Consider the following 18449-nt stretch of genomic DNA (forward strand, 5'->3'; position numbering starts at 1 on the left):
TCCAATGGAGCAGTAATGAACTGAACCAGCTACGCCCAGAGAAAGAACTCTGGGAGATGACTAAAAACCATTACATTGAATTCCCAATCCCTATATTTTTGCCCACCTGCATTTTGGATTTCTTTAACAGGCTAATTGTACAATATTTCAAAGTCCAATTCTTTTTGTACAGCAAAATAATGGTTTGGTCATGTATACTTATTGTGTATCTAATTTATATTTTAATATATTTAACATCTACTGGTCATCCTGTCATCTGGGGGAGAGGGTGGGGGGAAGAAGGGGAAAAATTGGAACAAGAGATTTGGCAATTATCGATGCTATAAAGTTACCCATACATATAACCTGTAAATAAAAGGCTATTAAAAAAATAAAAATAAATAAATATTTATTATGTACTATGGGCTAAATTTTGAGGATAAAAAGAAAGCCATTTCCTCCCCTCAAGAAACTTATAATCTAATAAGGAGATAAGAAGTAAAGAAATGACTACATGTAAGATACAAATATGTATTTGTATCTTACATGTAGTCATTTGATATATATATAAAGCCTTTGATATATATATATCTGCATATATATATATATCAAAGGCAATCTTAGAGGAGAAAGCTTTAAGAAGCTGTAGAGAGTTGGGAGCTATTCTCTTCTTATCTCATGTTCTTGCCACATATCTAGCCAACATCCTATTTTAATCTTAATTGTTGGCAACCTTTATTCTAATTCTTCTTTTAGACTATGCATTAGTCACTTCACTTATAATGAACTTTTCCCTTACTTTATTTATGAAATGTATTTTATTTTTTTCAGAAATTAAATTCCTGACTAGGAGCCATACAACCATACATACCACTAGAATACTTTGTGTGTGTGTGTGTATGTGTTTTGATAGGCCTTTTGATTCTCAGAGAAGTTTGAGGATGTTGCAAGCATTTTTGAAATTTTCCAGAGGCAATCTAGCCTGGCTTTTTATATAACCTGCTGTTTATTTCTGGACCAATACTTTATACATTTGGAAAATTTAAAAGGTAACTAACTGAAAATATCAGGGCTATCTTGTCTCTGTCATATTTGTGCAAGCTGGTATGAAAAGGGATTGTGGTTAGCCTTCTAGTGCTAGAATAGTGGCCCAAGGATCAGAAGTTCTGTGTTCAAAAACTGTCTCTCTTTGTCATGAGCTCCATTCCCTTATTTACACTTTTCAATGTGGCTAAAATTGTTATCCACAGAATGAGGGGATTAGATTCTAATCTCTAAAGTCTTTTCTAGTACTAAGGTTCTAAAAGTCTTAAGGTTTTAAGGTTCTTAATATTCTAAGATTCTGTGATTATATCGTTTCACGCTGCTTTAGCCTTCTAGTTTGCTCTTGTGAGAATTGGAAGTGGAGGTGGGTAATGAGCAATCTCAGAAAGATTTCAAGCTGCCAATATATGCCATTATTTTATAGCATATTGAATCACACCATTTTGAGTTAGAGGCAGCTTTTTGCAAGTATTATAATGCATCTTTTTGGTTAATAAACTGTTACAAAATATGCTGATTTATCTAAACCCACACAATGTATAATGTTGATTATTGTAAATAATTACATTATGGCTCTGTTTATTTTTTGGTTGCAGTTTTTAAGAATGCTGAGCAGTAAAGTGTTATATAAGCTTATTAAGGACAAGAACCAAATATGTACGTATGCATTTATATGTATATAAATGTATATTTATTTCTCTCTATTCATCTTTCTTTCCCTCCTATAAATATGCAAATATGCTATTTTTCCCCTGAATAGTTCAGCATGAGTGGAAATGGGGAGTGTAATAAATATTCCTATATGATGACAACATGTACAATCTAGAAAAATTCCATGCTTTTTCATTCTGTGACTTAAAATATTTCTCAATCAGGGTGTCATTAGATGTATTAAGAAGAGGATCTTGAAGTTTCCAGACATAATGGTTTAATTGTCCGAAACTCATTTTGTTTTGTTTTTTAAAGAGGGAATAAAGGAGCACTAGTGTTAATCATAGTAGATAGATAAAAGAATGTATATATATATATCTGCGTTTCTTTTTGTTTGTATGTGTATATGTGTGTCTATTCAAATACCTACAGGAATGGAGTAAATTTATACACATCTTACAAGAACTTATATATGTTATTACTGAACTATTTGTCAGTGATTTTTGGAATATCATGGAGATATTGTGAAAAGAAAAAATGCCACAATATGCATAAAAAGAAAAAAAAGTATGTGGTATGTACAGCAGTAAGTTTAACTGGGATTTCTAGCAAAATTCTAAAATTGTTATTAAGAGGATGATTAGGAAAAATCTAGAAAAGGCAAGAATGATCAAAAGAATGATTTCTTCAAGAATATGGCCTGCCCGATAAACCTTATTTCCTTCTATCAACAGAGTTTGAAGAATTGTTAATAAGTGGGGTGCCTGAGATTAATCTCATCTACATTTTAATAAAGCATTGAACTAAATCTCCAACATTGTCCTTATAGATACAGTAGAGAGATATGAGCTGTATGATAGTACAGGTTGGTATATTTCAAAGTGGTTGAATGACAAAACTCAATGATTAGCTATTCATAGTTCTATTCAACTTGGAAGGAAATTATAGTGCAATAATCCAATTATCTTTCCTCAATGCTATGACATTAAAAAAATTTTTTTATCAACAATATGGATAAAAGGATGTTAGAATGTTTTTCAAACTGAAGATGACACAAAGCTGCTTGACATCCTAGATGCTAGAGTAAGGATTCAAAAATATTTTATGGTATAAATTGAATCTATATTCACTTATAAGAGTTGAATCTATTAAGATAAACTTTAATAGAGATATATAGAGTTGAATCTATTAAGATGCATGTTAATAAGAAGATTAATCATCCATCCATCTCTTTATCTCTGTTTTTCCCCAAATATATGAATAGAAATGTTCACATATATGTATATATTATCTTATACTTAGGTTTAAATAAATCTACTTCACAAACACAAATTGAGAAAGACTTAGCTAGATAACATTTTTAAAGCCATCTCGGGATGTTAGTGAATGGCAAAATTTACTACCAGTCATCTATCTTAAACTGGCAGCAGAAATACAGAGATCTTAAGAGACATTGAGAGAAGTACATACATAGCGTCTAAGACCAGGGGAAGTATATTATTCTATTTAATTCTTCCCTGGTCAGATCATATCTGGAATATGACGTTGAGTTCTCATCTCATTTTAGAAAGGCAAATAATAAGCTGGATAGTTTTCAGAATTATAAAAAAAAAACTAAATCACTGCTACATGAGTATCAGTCGAAGGAAAATGGGAATGTATCTTTCACTATGTGCAAGGTCTTGGTGATATAAAACAAAAATAAATGGGTCTCTATCCTCAAGGTGCTTCCATTATTTTGAAATAGGAGGGGAGTATATTATATACCTAGATAAGTTATTATAACATGAGCAAAGTAATTCTTCTGGAAAAGATCTAATAGTTAAGGGGAATCAGGATAGGGCTTGTATAAAACAAAGCTTCTTAAATTTGTAGGTTGTGACCCCACATAGGGGTCACATAACTGAATGTGAGGGTCACAAAATTATGATTTTTTTCTATCAGTAAAAGTTTGATTTGTATACCTATTTCATAAATTTACATACCAGGGTTGTGTAAAAATTTCTCAGGCAAAAAGGAGTCAAGAGAAAAAGTTTAAGAAGCCCTGATATAGGGAATAGCATCTGAGCTATACTTTAAAAAGAATAAAAAAGTTACTAGATATAAAGCTAAGAAGCAAGATATATCAAGGGATAAGGGATAGCCTGGAATGATAGAATTACTTGTATAGGGAACAGCCAGAAGGGTAATTTTGTTGAAAATTAGAGCATATAAGGAGCAATGATGTACATTGTGAAAGGTTTTTAATAGGAAGAAAAGGAGTTTGCATTTCATATCGAAGAAAGAGGAAACACTGATTCCTGATTAACTCAGATTCCTGAATAATAGCTTGATCTGTATAAAAACATAGTTAGAGGAAATGCAAAATCTATCTTCAATTATGAGACATGCTATTATATGAAAGAGGTTATAAACTCTGTTCTACTTGGCTCCAAAAGGCCGAATTGAGAGCAATAAGTGAAAGGTACCAAGAGACTATTTTAGACTTGATGTCAAGAAAAAACCCAGTATCATCAAAAAGCCCCTCCATACTAATTAAGCCTAACCAAAAGTAAAATGGACTCCCACAGAATAGAGTTGGTTTATTTTCCCTAGAAATCTTCAGAGAAAGGCTTAATGATCATTGTATATCAGCCTGAAGGCATTTTTGTTCAGGGCTACCTTAGACTAAATAGTTTCAAGACTATCTTCCAATAATAAGTCTGTGGCTTCACGAGGTTTGAGAGAGAGATAGAGGGAAGAGGGAAAGAGAATGAAAGAGAGACACAGAGAAACATTGGAGATGGGATATTAATAGAGACAAATGTATATTAAAATATATCTTATAGCATAGTTCAACTATGGACCTTTGCCCTATTACTACATATTCTCTTCTAAGACTAGATAATTGTCACCTTGGAAGTGGCAGATTTCCAAGCCTGCAGTTCATCTATAGTACAGAGTGATTTCAGTGGATGGGGATTGTAGGACATCAGTCATCCCTGAGCAGCAGGGCATGGCAAAGAACATCTTAGAGTGAAGTATGGTAATACCAGGTCAGTTAAGGTGAATCCTAAATAAAGGAGGCAGAGGGAGAGGACCATACACAAATTTTACCTATTTCACAGGCAGGTTTTGACTCTAGTAACCTTACTAATATTTGTATGATCCACATGTTTTAAATCATGAATTCCATGATTTCAGAATTGATAGTAATAACTAAATATGTATTATTTCTATGATATTCATATTTGTATGATTGCATAGTAGTACAGGAAGAGGCAAATCATGATAGAAAAAACTGCACCTATCTCCCCATAAATAACTATTATACACATTACATAAAAATAGGGAATGATAATTGAATTATCTAGGCCATAAATTTAGTCTCACAGACTAATATATATCCATGCATGAAACAGTTCTTCTTTAATGAAAAATCTCATTGCTCATATTATCTTGTTTAGTCAAAGATACATGCTATTATAGTTAAGGTGAAATGATTTTCAGCTTACAGTAATTAATTTGTTTTAAATAGTTTTAATTATTGCTGACTCTCCTGAAAGAACTTGAATTACCACACAAAGGAACAGTTTTCTAAGAAAATAGAGCAGTTCTGTCAAAAGTCCTATAGACAGGAATACACTATTTTACCATTTCAAAACAAAAGGAAAATGAAAGTCTGGATTCCAAATATTTATTACCTTTTGGGTGTAGTTCAGAGTTTTCCTTTATATTCTCTAAAGTCAGTGTGGTTTATGAGCTAGGTCAAATATCTCCAGTTTACAGGCAGCGGTCTATTTTCTCAATGTGCTTTCACAACCAGCTTTCTATTTTATCCTCAGTAAATCTTGTCAATCCCAACACTTACTGAATAACTAGTTCTATCTCAAGGCCATGTGAGAGAGGTTCCACAGCATCTGTTGTACAGCTGAAAAAAGAGAGTCTTGAGATGGATCCATTTAATGAAGATCACTGAAACAAGATTCATTGAAAAGGTAATAACCAAACTCTCTCGTGTTGTCCTCTGGGTTTAGAAGATTAAATTCCACATGAAGTATAAACCCTTCAGAGTCCTAGAGTCCTGGATACAAATAGGATGAATTATGCAAATGACATTGTATTTGGCATATTCTGAAATTGGGGGTTAAGAGCAATGCTGTTCAAATTGACAACTATTTAATAGGACCAGATTATTAGAGTATATTCTAATATGCAGCTAAGAAATAGAATAAGCCACAGAAAATCTGGAAGAGGAACTATTATTACATTGCAAAACTGCCAAAATTGAAAGTCACCATATTCACTGTTAGCCAAGGTCCGGTTCTTGGGGGAGCTAAACAGATGTGACAGCTGCCCAAGAGGACAGCTGACAGCTTCCCCTCCCAGTACCCATGCTGGAATTGGAGATGGCCACACTCCCAGTTTCCACCCCACTTACTACTTATCTGCTCCCATGTCTACAATAATGGCTTACATCTGGGGAAAAGATAGGCTTTGGGGAATTTATTTAAAAATTCATGCTTTCTCTACACATGTAGCCCTGCCTGCCAAAGGATCCCTAGGGTACAAAAAACCAGGGCAATTTTTCCAAACTTTAGATACCACCCTCTCCATCCCTGCTCCCCTTTTTCTGACACTAATTAAGGGCGACAACTGGTGAGAAAAAGAGAAAGCCTTACCAAAGGTTTATTTAAAAACTTGGATCTCATGAGAGACCTCAAAGTACACTTAAGCCAACTTATATCTCACTTTTTACCTCTATAATTTCCCAGGCAAATTATCATCTAATAACCACTTGAAGATTTCTATTCATAGAGAATACTTTGAATATCTCCTAAGGGAACTACACTTTGGGACAGATTTAATTGTTGGGAACTTGTGCCTACTGTGTATGTGCGCAAACAAGCATTATCTCAAACCTTGAAATCAACTCTCTGCAACATTTAGTTCTATCCTCAAGGGCCAATGGAAATAAGACTAATGCCTTTTCACAAGACAAGCTTTTGGATACTTATAGATTTCTCTGTGTCCCTGCTGAGTGTTCTCTTTTCCAGGTTACACAAATTTAATTCGCTCAAGAAATCTCACTTGTGACATGCTTTTAAATCCCTTTGCCTTCTTGACCTTTCTCCTCACATACATTCCCAAATCATCTTTGGTTTACATAATAAGACCATAATTTCCCAGCATAATCAAGAGAATGTTATTAGGTTTGTTCCTTCGTTCTTCAACATATCATTTCATTCACCATTTGATGACTTTCTTCTTTCCACTTCAATGCTGCCCTTGACATTTATTTTATCTTGATATTTAAGTAAGAAAGAGAATGGAGGATAAGAAAAACCACCAAGGACAAACATAAGATGGCAGCATTCTAGTGGTGCCTTTTCAGTAACAAAATGCTGGGTTTTAGGAAGTCCTGAATTCAAAGTTAGCTTTTGGCATTTGGGGTATGATTCTCTATATAAGTCTCAGGTAACTCTTGAGCATCATCTGATCATTGATTCAAAACTGGAAGAAATCTCAAGAGTCCTCATTCAGAACTCTTTTGTCATCACCTTGTTAAAAGGTGGAAGAATGATTTATTACTAAGTACTCTAGAGTCAGGATCATAAGATCATAGATTTAGAATTGGTAGAGACCTGAGAAGCCATCTGCTTAAAGTACTTCATTTTACAGGTGAGGAACTAAGGCTAATTGAGTTTAAGTGCCTTGCCTAGGGTCACAATATTGTTCAACTCCAGGCCTGTTACTCTATCCACTGTTCTTTCCATTTATATTACGATCCAATACCACACAGAGACAGGTGAGAGCATTCTAATCAATCAATGGATTTTTAAAAAATAATATCTAAATTAAATTAGCTAAAAAAAATCTTTAGCCCTTTACTGATGATTTGGAGAATTCTAGTTTTTCCCTTCTCAATATTAGATGGTAACTTGAGGTATCTATGAAATTCATATCCATCTGTCTGTCTATCACAGATTTGAAGAGTAAGAAGGAACTTCAATGAATACCCTGTCCAATCTCTATCTAAAGAGACTATTGACTGTGTAGACTACCTTTACCTGAAGTCTCCCATTCAGTCAATACTGAAGAGTGATAGATTCTACACACACATATACACACACACACATTTGTATATGTGGGCATATTTATATACAGCACCAATGATTCCATTTTAGAAATCACTCACACGATAACCTACTACTCCCTTTACTCAAGGGTGATTTCTACTTCATCTACTTCATCTAGATTAATCTAGACTACCTTCCCAAACTTATTTTGTATAATTTCCTTTCATATAACCCATAATGTTCCAGCTAAACTGCCTTATTTTTGCTATTCTTTGTATTTAGCATTCCATCTATTTTATGCTGATCCAATTTATATAAATATCTACCTATCTCTAATTCTATTTGCATATATGTTTATGCATGCACTTATATAATGTATGATATATACATATATTTGTATTTCAATATATTTGGTTTCTTTTGTCATCCTTCAGATTTTATTTTATTCATTTATTAATGTTATTCTGGGAAGGAATCCATATGCGTCATTAGACTATCAAAGGGATATGCACACATACACATACAAAAGGTTAAGAGCTCCTATTGGATAGAAAAGTAGCTGATTTTTATATTAAAGTATATTAAATGATTTAGTGAGAAGTGCAAGTAGCCTTTATTTACAAACTTTCCCATTTATAAATTCCCTCTTCATCCCATTCTTAGAGAGAGGGATCGGGAGGGGAATCCTTTACCATCTTCACTGTAATAAATATGAAAGATCAGATTTAGAAAGAACAAAACACTTGTAAGAAGAGGTGAATGAAGTAAGCATGAGAGGAAGCATTCCTAGGGCTAGGTTCTTCTTATTTACAAATTCACTGATATTTTTACAGAACATTGAAATTTCTTCAATTGCTTAAGAAAAGATAAAAGAAGTAATGTAAGAGCTAAGTTTTTATGGAAACTGCCTTGTGGCTACTCTCTACAATCTATTTAATCTTGATTTTCCCATATGAAAAATTTACAATCTTAATCTAGACAATTTTTCCAGATTTATTTCATATAAATTCCTTTCACATAATCTATTATGTTCTAGCTAAATTGTCCTGCCTTTGCAGTTCTTTTTATTTAATATTCCATCTCCTTTTTCCATACTGATCCAGTCATTTTGCTTCATTTGGAAGGTGCTCCATTCTTATCTATGTCTTTTGGACTCTTTATCTACATCAAATATCACTTTATGTTCTCTCTTACAGAGTATCTTCATGCTCCTCAGATTCTTTTACATTTGCACATCTATTTACACCCCTCCCCCCAAATAGAATATAAGTTCCTTCAGGGGAGGGACCTTTTCCCCCTTTGCATGTCTATCCCTAGTACCTACCTGATACTTTGAACAATTGAGACAATTAATAAATGCTAGTTGAAGCAAATGCTAGCACTAGCTTATATAAAATATGCTGATGAAAGCGGAAGAATTTCTTGAGGCTACAGAGTTCAGAGGATATAGATTATTAATTCTTTTAATGTCCTGATTTTAGGGGAAGAAAAATAATTAAAGAAGAGCTCATATGGACCTCAGGGGTCATCTGGCCCTACCTTCTCATTTTGACAAACAGAAACTTAGGTTCAGAAATTTTTAGTGTCCAAACATATGCAGAAAGTAGGCCCTCTGAATCTAAATCTTGAGTTCTTATCTCTGGGTTTTGAAACTTTAAGGGAAAAAGAATCACTGAATCACAAATTTGGAGAGTAACATGGAACTTCAATGAATACTTAGTCCAAGCTCAACCTGAAAAGACTATTGACTATGGAGACTTTTTAACCTATGGTCTCCCATTCAGCCAATATTGAAGAGCGATACAGATTCACACACATACAATACACACACACACACACACACACACACACACATATTTGTATGTGTGAGCATATTTATGTATAGCACCAATCTTTCCACTTTAGAAATCACTCACATAGTAACTTACTCTCCCCTTACTCTAAGATGATTTCTATTTCAACTAGAAATTGAAGAATACAATCATCACTCTTTTTCCCCCATGTTTTCTCCTACTTGTCTCTCTTTCCTTCAAAGATTCTATAGAGCTCAGGCATAGTTGTCAGAAAAGATAAGCTCAAATGTACCGACATATATTGATTTAAGGGGGTGACCAATGCTCCTTCACTGATCTGCTATCCTCTTCTTTTATTGGCTAATATATTGAGAAAGTCATACAAACACATTCACTTATTTTATGTATAAAATGAGAGAAAGGAGATCTTTACCTCTCAATTATCATCAGGAAGTTTATCAGATAAGCTAGACCATAAAATGGATAGTTCTGATGACTAGCCCTAAGGAGGTTGGATAACAATAAAGAATATAAGTTGAATAAATTAATGGAAAATAAGTGAAGAAAAGAAGATAAATTACACTGGAGAGAGCCAAGGGGGGAAATATATATACATAGAGAGAAAGTCTTAAAGAATGAGATAATCAAGGAATCACCAGTATTATGTTGGTTAGTAGTGAATGCTTATATGATGTTTTGTCATGGCTACTCTCTCCTCCAATTATCTCTATCTGTTAAATGTCTAAAATTTTATTTATAGGAGACCAAAACTCTCAACCCACATGTTTTTTGGCTTTTTTGTACCCTCAGTGAATAGTATCTGGCACATCATAGGTGCTTAACAAATCCTTATTGACTAATATTTTGTGTGGTTTAAGTATAAATGTACTTGGCACATTAGCTTAAAGTTCTGGCTGGAATTTTTTAACATTAAATTAAAAAAGACTGATAATTAGTATGGTTTTCAGAACAGAGAACAAGAGAGAACAAAGCAAATATCTATAATATCAAAATTCTGCCTATGGCCTAATTTGATGCCAGGCTAAATGCCCAGAATGCCACAAAAAAAGGAGGTTGGAGGTGACATTGTAAAATATGTAAAATATGTGAAATAACTGTTCCAAATAAGCCTTTGCTGGGACCCAGAGCAATTATGATGCTGAGGGTACATCTTTGACAATTATGCTGTTCATAACAGAATTTACCATCCACTTCCACTGGGACACAATGCTTCTACTCTGTTCACTTCACAGAAGAGCATCCACCCTTCAGCAACTTCGAAATCTTCAGTGTTAAAAGTTTATAAGTGTAATTAAAGGCTGTGCTGATCTAATTAGGTTGATGAAATTTTCAGTAGGGATTTAATTCCCCTTAGCAATTCACTTATTTTTCCCCCTAGAACTACTTCTCAGTCTCATTCCAAGCAACTTTATAAGACAGGATAGAAAATTACCTCTCACAGGCAACTTCTGCATTCAAATGGCTGTTTCTAAAACCCTAGGTGAGCACATATGGCTTAAAACTGGCCTCCAACAAAGACTTTTCAGGGTTGCTTTTTATTGAAAATGAAAAGCTTTCCCACCTCCTGAGTTTGTTTTCCCATGTACAAAAGAGTGTAAAGGAATGTTCACCTTGCAAGGGTGAAATACTGATTTCAAAGAACTATAGGGGTACAATGGGATAAAGAAATGAATAGTGGACAAAGTTGTTTTTTTTTTCAAGTGAAGATGAGTGATTTGGCAAAACAGCCCTCACTGATGGGTAACATCCTACAAATGCCCATGAGGCCAGACTGTCTTTCTGCTCCTCTAAACAGTGAGAGGCATGTGAGCTGTACCAGATGGAAAAGATGATTTTAACCTGCATTTGAAAATGTCTTTACAAAGTCATGGTGAGTACAAACTAACCAGTTCTATTGCTCTTGTGCAGAAAATAAAAATAAATAAAAACCTTTCAAAAATAACTGAAAGCAAATGTGTGTATCTAAGGTGGTGCTATGTTGGATAGCATATTAACTTTCCAGTCAGGAAGATCTGAGTGCAAATCCTTTCTCAGTTATTAGCTGGATAACCCTGGACAAGTTACCTCATTTCTTTCAAATTCAGTCCCCTCATCTGAAAAATGTATATAAGACACAGAACTAGTATAAAGGTAAAATGAGATCTAAATACAGCACTTTGCAGAATTTAAAGTGCCACTTGAATGTCGATGATTATTATAAAGTCATCTGGTCCTTATTTGATTACAAGCATCTAAAAAAATGACTTTTCTTTCTTTCATATCCTATAGAGGGAGGGCTAAATATGTTTAATGAAAAACAAGGAAGTAATTTATTAGGTAACTAGCAGTTCACTAATCACTGTTCAATTTTTCCACAAAGCTTCTTTGTTGATGGTTTTTAAATCACTTAAAAAATCTGGCAGATAAGAAGGAATTGGTTTTTGTTTGTTTGTTTTAGCAAAAAGTCTTTTCGCTGGGGCCTTTCTATACAGAGTAAGGATTCTGATGGTGACTGACTTTGTTGTATTTGTTTTCTAACAGAATGGTCATTGTCAATGGATTGTCTTTAATGCAAATGAAGACATACCAGGCAAAACTATCCTAATCATTGTTAATTAAATTAAAATCTAGGGAAAGTTTCAAAGACTTTTAGATAACTAATTAGGCTTCAACTAAACTTTCCCAGTCCTTCAAATTGTTAGTTTTCTTCTTCAAGTTATCACATATTTATCTGTTTACATATTGTGACCTCTTTCCCCAGCAAGTTTCTCCAAGACAAGGATTGTTGGTTTTCTTTTTTTTCTTTTCCCTTTTTTTTTCTTTGAATTCCTAGCACCAAAGTCATTGCTTTGCACATAATATAATAAATGGTTTTGCTGTTGGTTCTCCTTTGGTTATTGGAAAATAAATAGACTCAAAATAATATTCCATTGAAGTTAAATGCTGAATCCAGAAGGAACAAAACTATAAAGAAAGAATGCTACCACATTATGGATTATCTTGACATAAATCAATGATTTACTTTGAATTTCTAAAACTTAAAAGGAGGAGGGTGTAAACTAAACTGTCAATAATATGTGGTAGTTCTTTTAAATTAATGTCTACTTTAATAAATAGATTTCAGCACATCAAAATGTCAGAACTGAAAGAGACTTTAAATGTCTTCTCGTCTAACCATTTAATTTTAAAGAAGACAAAAAAGGAGTCTTTGTGATAGTGATTTTTTAAAAAGTAGGTTGAAAAGACAGTTTCAAACTTAGGCCTTCTGACTCTCAGGCTACTTCTACTTTTATTACACCATGTTTCTATCACAATATGAAAAGAATACTATTTTTTTCCAGACAGAAACAGAACTAAATATTGATTGATAGGTTATTGTTCTTGGTTCTTGAAGAGGACCAAAATGATATCACTATGCTTTGAGTTACAGCCATAGAACTGGAAAGGATTGCAGAGGTTTGTAGTCTAAAACCTCATAAATGAGGAAGCTGAATGAGAACCAAGGAAGTGTGACTCAATCAGGATCACAAAAGAAAAGAAATGCAGCATTCAAACTGTGATCCACATTGATTCCAATATCTTTTCTCTGTAACTCAGCCTTATCTTAGATAAGATGTTAGAAAAAACTCTTTCCAAAGTTCAGACATTATTTCCATACTGAAAATCAAATGGGAATATGACACAGACCCACATAACCTGAAATGAATGTATTTGCTGGTTCATTGGAAGTCAAAAGGCACTTTTCATAAATTCTGGAAAGTGGCCTAATTGGAATTCAAGGAAAAAAGAAGCTAAAACTAGATTTACCCAAAACAGACTTGATTTTAACTGTAAAAACTAAGAAAGAAGATATCACAATTATACATTTTGTTATAAAGTTCATGTCATAGAAACCTTTTCCTTTAAAATAAAAATCAAATGTTTCTTCCCTTTCTTTTGCTTCAGTAACTTTACAAAGCTTGCACATCTGAATGAATATGTTTTGACTTCAAATCCATGATACTTTACTGAAGCTTTATGCCATGCTCAGGCTTAAAGTCAAGGAAGAGTGGGGGTTTCTAAATAGACTAAAGTCAGACAGGGATGGAAATTACTCAGGATCAAAGAGCTCTGAAGTTGTCCCATGTTTTGATCTACTGGGCAATCATAGCTGTTGTCACTACCCATCACTACAGGATAGGAGGGAGTTACATGAAGCCAATTACAAAAGTCAAAGTAAAAGTAGGTGGAGCTGGCTGCTAACATTGTCAGAGTTTTATGAGAGAGAAAAATTGAATGTGCATTAGTCAATAAAGGGGAGTAGTTTCATTCTTCCTCCTTTTTTTTTAAATTCTAAGGACACAAAAAGTATTTCATTGTGTGGTCACTGAAATAGTCAATACAATGCTGTCTGTTAGTAGGGCATGATTCTTTGTACATTGCTTGTTCTGTCTTGTATTTGTGAGTCTGCCAGAGTTGATATGTGACTGGACTAGGAGAATGACAAAAAAATTTATAAAAACCATGGTCAACTGAGCTATGTTAACACCTGGTAACAATGGATTTAGGACTATTTTGATTATAATTGGTAAAAACAGTTGTTTTCCTGCTATATAACAATGTTAATAGAAAACATCATTTCATCTGATGATATCTTCAGTGTAGGGAAACCCAGCTGATTGACTCATGTGCTCTTTTTTAAGAACTAAAGTTTTAATAATATATAGAATAAAAGTATGGCCAATTAAATCCACTGATTCTTAGATTTCATGACATAGTCGCATAATTTTACAGCAGAAACAACTGAAATGGAGAGGAGTTAAATTATTTGCCCAAACTCAAACTATGAATTAATGGCATTAATGGCAGATTAAGGTATACAAGAAGATAATCCCTTTTTCTTTTTATTCATCAGTAAGAATATTCCTATGGGAGGTTTCCATTAAATGTCTAGCTTCATTCCTGGCAGAGACCCTTTACTGCTCCACCATTCAAATTTGATCCTGAACTTCTATATTATAATAAGGTAAATGGAAAAATAAAAAAAGAATAAAGATATCTGAATTCAAGTCAGTGAGAAGTTAAGAGATGAGATGTTAAAATGAAGTTAAATTTAGATAAAGAGATAGGCCAGGTATGGTTTCAGTTATTCAGGAAAATAGGTTGTTATAATTTATTTGGAGACATCTAAACTATGCTTACCAGTCCTTTCATGTCTTTCATTCATTATTCATCAAAAGCAATCCTATTCCTCTTTACCCATTCAGTTCTTTCTCAGAGGTCAAACTCAAGCAATATTTTTATTAAGATTAATTTCAGTGGGTTTGTCATATGATGTAGTCCTTTGATATGGAGCTGAGTATCATTCTATGGTTAAATTAGATTTGTTAATAGTTTCTTTTTCCAAATAATGTAAATTTCTTCAGGGATGATCTATAAACATAAACACAGATCTGTTTGTTTGTTTTACTATTTCTTATAATACCAAGATCAATGCTAGTACATAAAACTATAGATTTAGAAGTAAAAGATCCTCTACTTCAATCACTTCCTTTTATAGATAAGAAACATGTTTAAGAGCATTGGCCAAGGTCATACAGGTTGAACTATGATGAGAATCTAGGTCACTTAATGAAAAACTTGTGCTATATAATAGACATCCAGGAGACAATCCACACTAAAATTAGTAATTAGAATAGTATTTCACATTTTTTTCTGATGTCTAGACTTAGCCTAAGAGAAATAAACTCTTTTGTTATTGTTGAACTTGCCATTTTGAAGATCACCCAGAGTTCTCTCTTACAAAAAAGAACATTTTGAATGTAAAATAGCAGGGATGACTCAGGGCAAGAGACTTCTGTCTGCAGCCCTGATTGCATCTGGACCAATATTTTTTGCTGTTCATGATGCCATCCCTCCCATCTCTTACTGACTCAAATTCAAATAGAAATATTTTCCTTCTAAATGAGCCTCATTGTACACAGATGGCAACAAGATAGAATCATCCATAAGCTCAAAATCACCAAACTTGAAACTGTCAAAGTACACATAGTCAAATATGCCCCATGCAATCAAACATAACCCTTTCATTCTAGGAATTACCAAAAAATAAAAAAAGGACAGGTCTGAATGAAATCAGATAGTTGACACAGACAAATAAATGTTCATCAAAAATATAATTTCTATCATAATATTATATATTCCACCCTCTAACAACACTCATTGTAGGGAACTACATCAACATTGTGGGGTGAGGGGAAAAATAGCAGCCTAACTGATTTTTTTTAAGGGGAGAACAAACTAGTCTTATCCATACATGTAATTAAATAGCTATGAGTTTAGCTTTTATCATCCTATATTTTGCATGTATAAATATGAACTTGCCTTTTTTCACTTTCTTTCCTCTTCTTTCTTTCTATGCTTGAAGAATAATGCTATTAGAAATCCCTGTGCTGCTTAGGAACAACTTTACCCAAGGCGTATTAGTGGAAATGAACCCAACATTTTGCTGACCACTCACTGTTATCTCACTTAACTCTCTTTTCTTTCATAACCAATATAGTGCTGTCCCAAATAGCATAATTGTGTATTAGATACAAGTTCCTGAAGGGAGGAACTCCTACACATCTCCTTAACAAGTTTATATTTCTTCCCCTTGTCCCACATAAGCAATATATTAAATAACATTTAAGGTTGTGACATTGACCTCAGGAAACATCATTTGTCAAACATTCTTCAGCAAAGACACTTTCATTTCCAATACCTGCAATAATGGGATAATGAATCAGTGACAATTTGAATGATAAATGATATTTACCTCCTTGAGGCAGCCCATAAAGTTGTTACTGACTGGCGACCCTGGGAGGTCTGCTGTGCTGGGACTGCCTCCAACATAGAAAAAGTCATCAGAACCCAGCATGGTATAGTCTTCTTGGGTGTAGCCCGTTGTGGTAAGAATTCCATCCACTGATATTGTCACCTAGATAACAAAGCACAGGGAAAGGACACGCTATACTCAGACCTAGATACTGCAATCCTGGGGTATGCCTGTTTTGTGTTTTTGTTTTTGTTTTTTTGTATTTTGACTTTTGCTTTTCTTTTTTTGTTTGTTTGGTTTTTTTGCTTTTGTTTTTTGTTTTTTGTTTTTTTGCTTTTTTGCTTTTTTTTGGTTCATTTTTTTTTTTTTGTTCTTATTTATTTGTTTGTTTGTTTTTTGGAGACCTATCGCGGAACCCATTTTCATGTCTGTTTGAGGATTAGTCTTGGATTCTAGTGAACTATCCCTACAAGATCTAAGCTAGTTAAAGACTTAGCTGATTATTGAACTAGTGTCAGCATAGTCCCTATTTGCAACTTAAAAAGTTATTTAGCAGACACAAAAATGGTGTTAGTAAAATGCTTCCTAGGTTAGTTTTGCTGGTGTACATATTAGTAAAGTTTAGTTGTCTGTCATTAACTAATCACAACGTGCACCTTGTTAACATAAAGGGTGCAAGCTATATCCAGCGACATCACTATTTGCACTATAGAGCAGCAGCTATTTAGCATGCAAGTATCTACCTTCATGCCAAAGGAAAAAAGGAAGCAAAACAACCAGTGGAAGCAGCCCACGCTGATGTGCACATGCTGGAGGTACAGTACAGTTCAGAAAAGGAAAAGGAAAGAAAAGAGGGAGAACCAAAGAAACAAAACTGCTCTATGATGACGGAAAGATGAATGGTTATGGCATCTCCATCATTCCCAAACCAAATCTTCATGCCATGCATTATGAATGGTTAGAAATTGGCTAAGCCTGCGGTCACTCGGGCCAGCCACCATTTTAGTCTTATCCCTTGTTAACCACAGCTGGATGCAAACGTTCGAAACGTTAACGATGCCCCTACAGGTGAGTTGGAAAACAGAAGTTGACAGGAACAGGAAAAAAAATAAGGAGGTCAACAACAGATGGAAAGAAGGAGTCCAAAGTAAGCAGAAGAGTACCAACCGCAGTTCCTCTTTTGTTAATGATGTCTACAGTTAAAAGAAAGAAAGAAAACACACGGCAAACCCAAAATAAGAAACAATTAGAATGATATCTACCGAACAATGTAGTTTGTTTACCATAGCGTGTCCAATGCCTGAGTGCTTTGTGGAGAAGGGGGGAGAAAGGAAATTAAAAACTGTGAACAGAATAACGATTGTTACTTAAAAAATATGATGGTCTCTACCATGTTAGTACATTTTTTGATTAAGGTAACGGTTAGTAGAATGAAACATTCCATGAATGGCATGTTAGTTATTAAGCATGTTAGTAACATAGAAAAAGGGCAAAAAAATCTTACAAGAAAAAAGCAGACTAACAAATAGGCCTCCCACAGAGGTTACAGCAATAAGTTTTGTCCTGAGATTGTAGTTCATAAACTCACTCCTTAACAGAAACAGACATATGGCAATGCAATGCTCCCTCCATCCTCCTTCCACTGAATACAACTGACAGATACTTAAAATGGTTAAAGGGATCCAGAGGCCTAAAGCTCATCAGCTGACCACTGCTTGCCCTAAGTCCCCAAATGATCCCTCCCCCACCCTTCCCTCCCACAGAAAATCAGTAGGAATTGGTTGGCAATGCCCTAGTACTCAATTTTACTGCATACAAGGAATCCTCCTCAACTCCAAAACTTCTTTCGGTCATATTGATGGACTTTAGGATCACAGTTTACTGCAATGAAACAAAGCAAAGATCCTGACACATAGAATGAGTAGAATGGGATTTTGTATCTGGCCTGCCACACATGCACCCCAACTGTACAAGGACAGTTTTCCTTTGGGCTATCAATTTGCTGTTTGGTGGGTAACCTGAGCAAAGGCAGATCTAGAAAGCTGGTGCCCCAAACCCCAATTTTCTTTGCTGCTTTTCTCTTGTGGTATCACGGATCTCTTGGTTGGCAACTGAGAAATAGTAGAA

At 34.2% G+C, this 18449-nt stretch overlaps 1 protein-coding gene across 24 annotated transcripts in view; it reads right to left on the reverse strand.

Annotated features, from left to right (window-relative positions):
* The window catches only part of NRXN1 (neurexin 1), a 1358646-nt gene that overhangs the window by 842352 nt on the left and 497845 nt on the right, over nucleotides 1-18449 (reverse strand). For 12 of the 24 annotated variants that reach the window (XM_031957193.1, XM_031957189.1, XM_031957183.1 and 9 more), the window contains 2 exons: nucleotides 17585-17629; nucleotides 16323-16484 (listed from right to left, as the gene is read on the reverse strand). In XM_031957193.1, the coding sequence (XP_031813053.1) occupies nucleotides 16323-16484; nucleotides 17585-17629 (207 nt within the window). The remainder of the gene's footprint in view (nucleotides 1-16322; nucleotides 16485-17584; nucleotides 17630-18449) is intronic. The other 12 variants (XM_031957181.1, XM_031957186.1, XM_031957191.1 and 9 more) reach the window with 2 other exon arrangements.

Source organism: Sarcophilus harrisii, chromosome 2 (assembly GCF_902635505.1).
Source record: "Sarcophilus harrisii chromosome 2, mSarHar1.11, whole genome shotgun sequence".
NCBI lineage: Eukaryota > Metazoa > Chordata > Mammalia > Dasyuromorphia > Dasyuridae > Sarcophilus > Sarcophilus harrisii.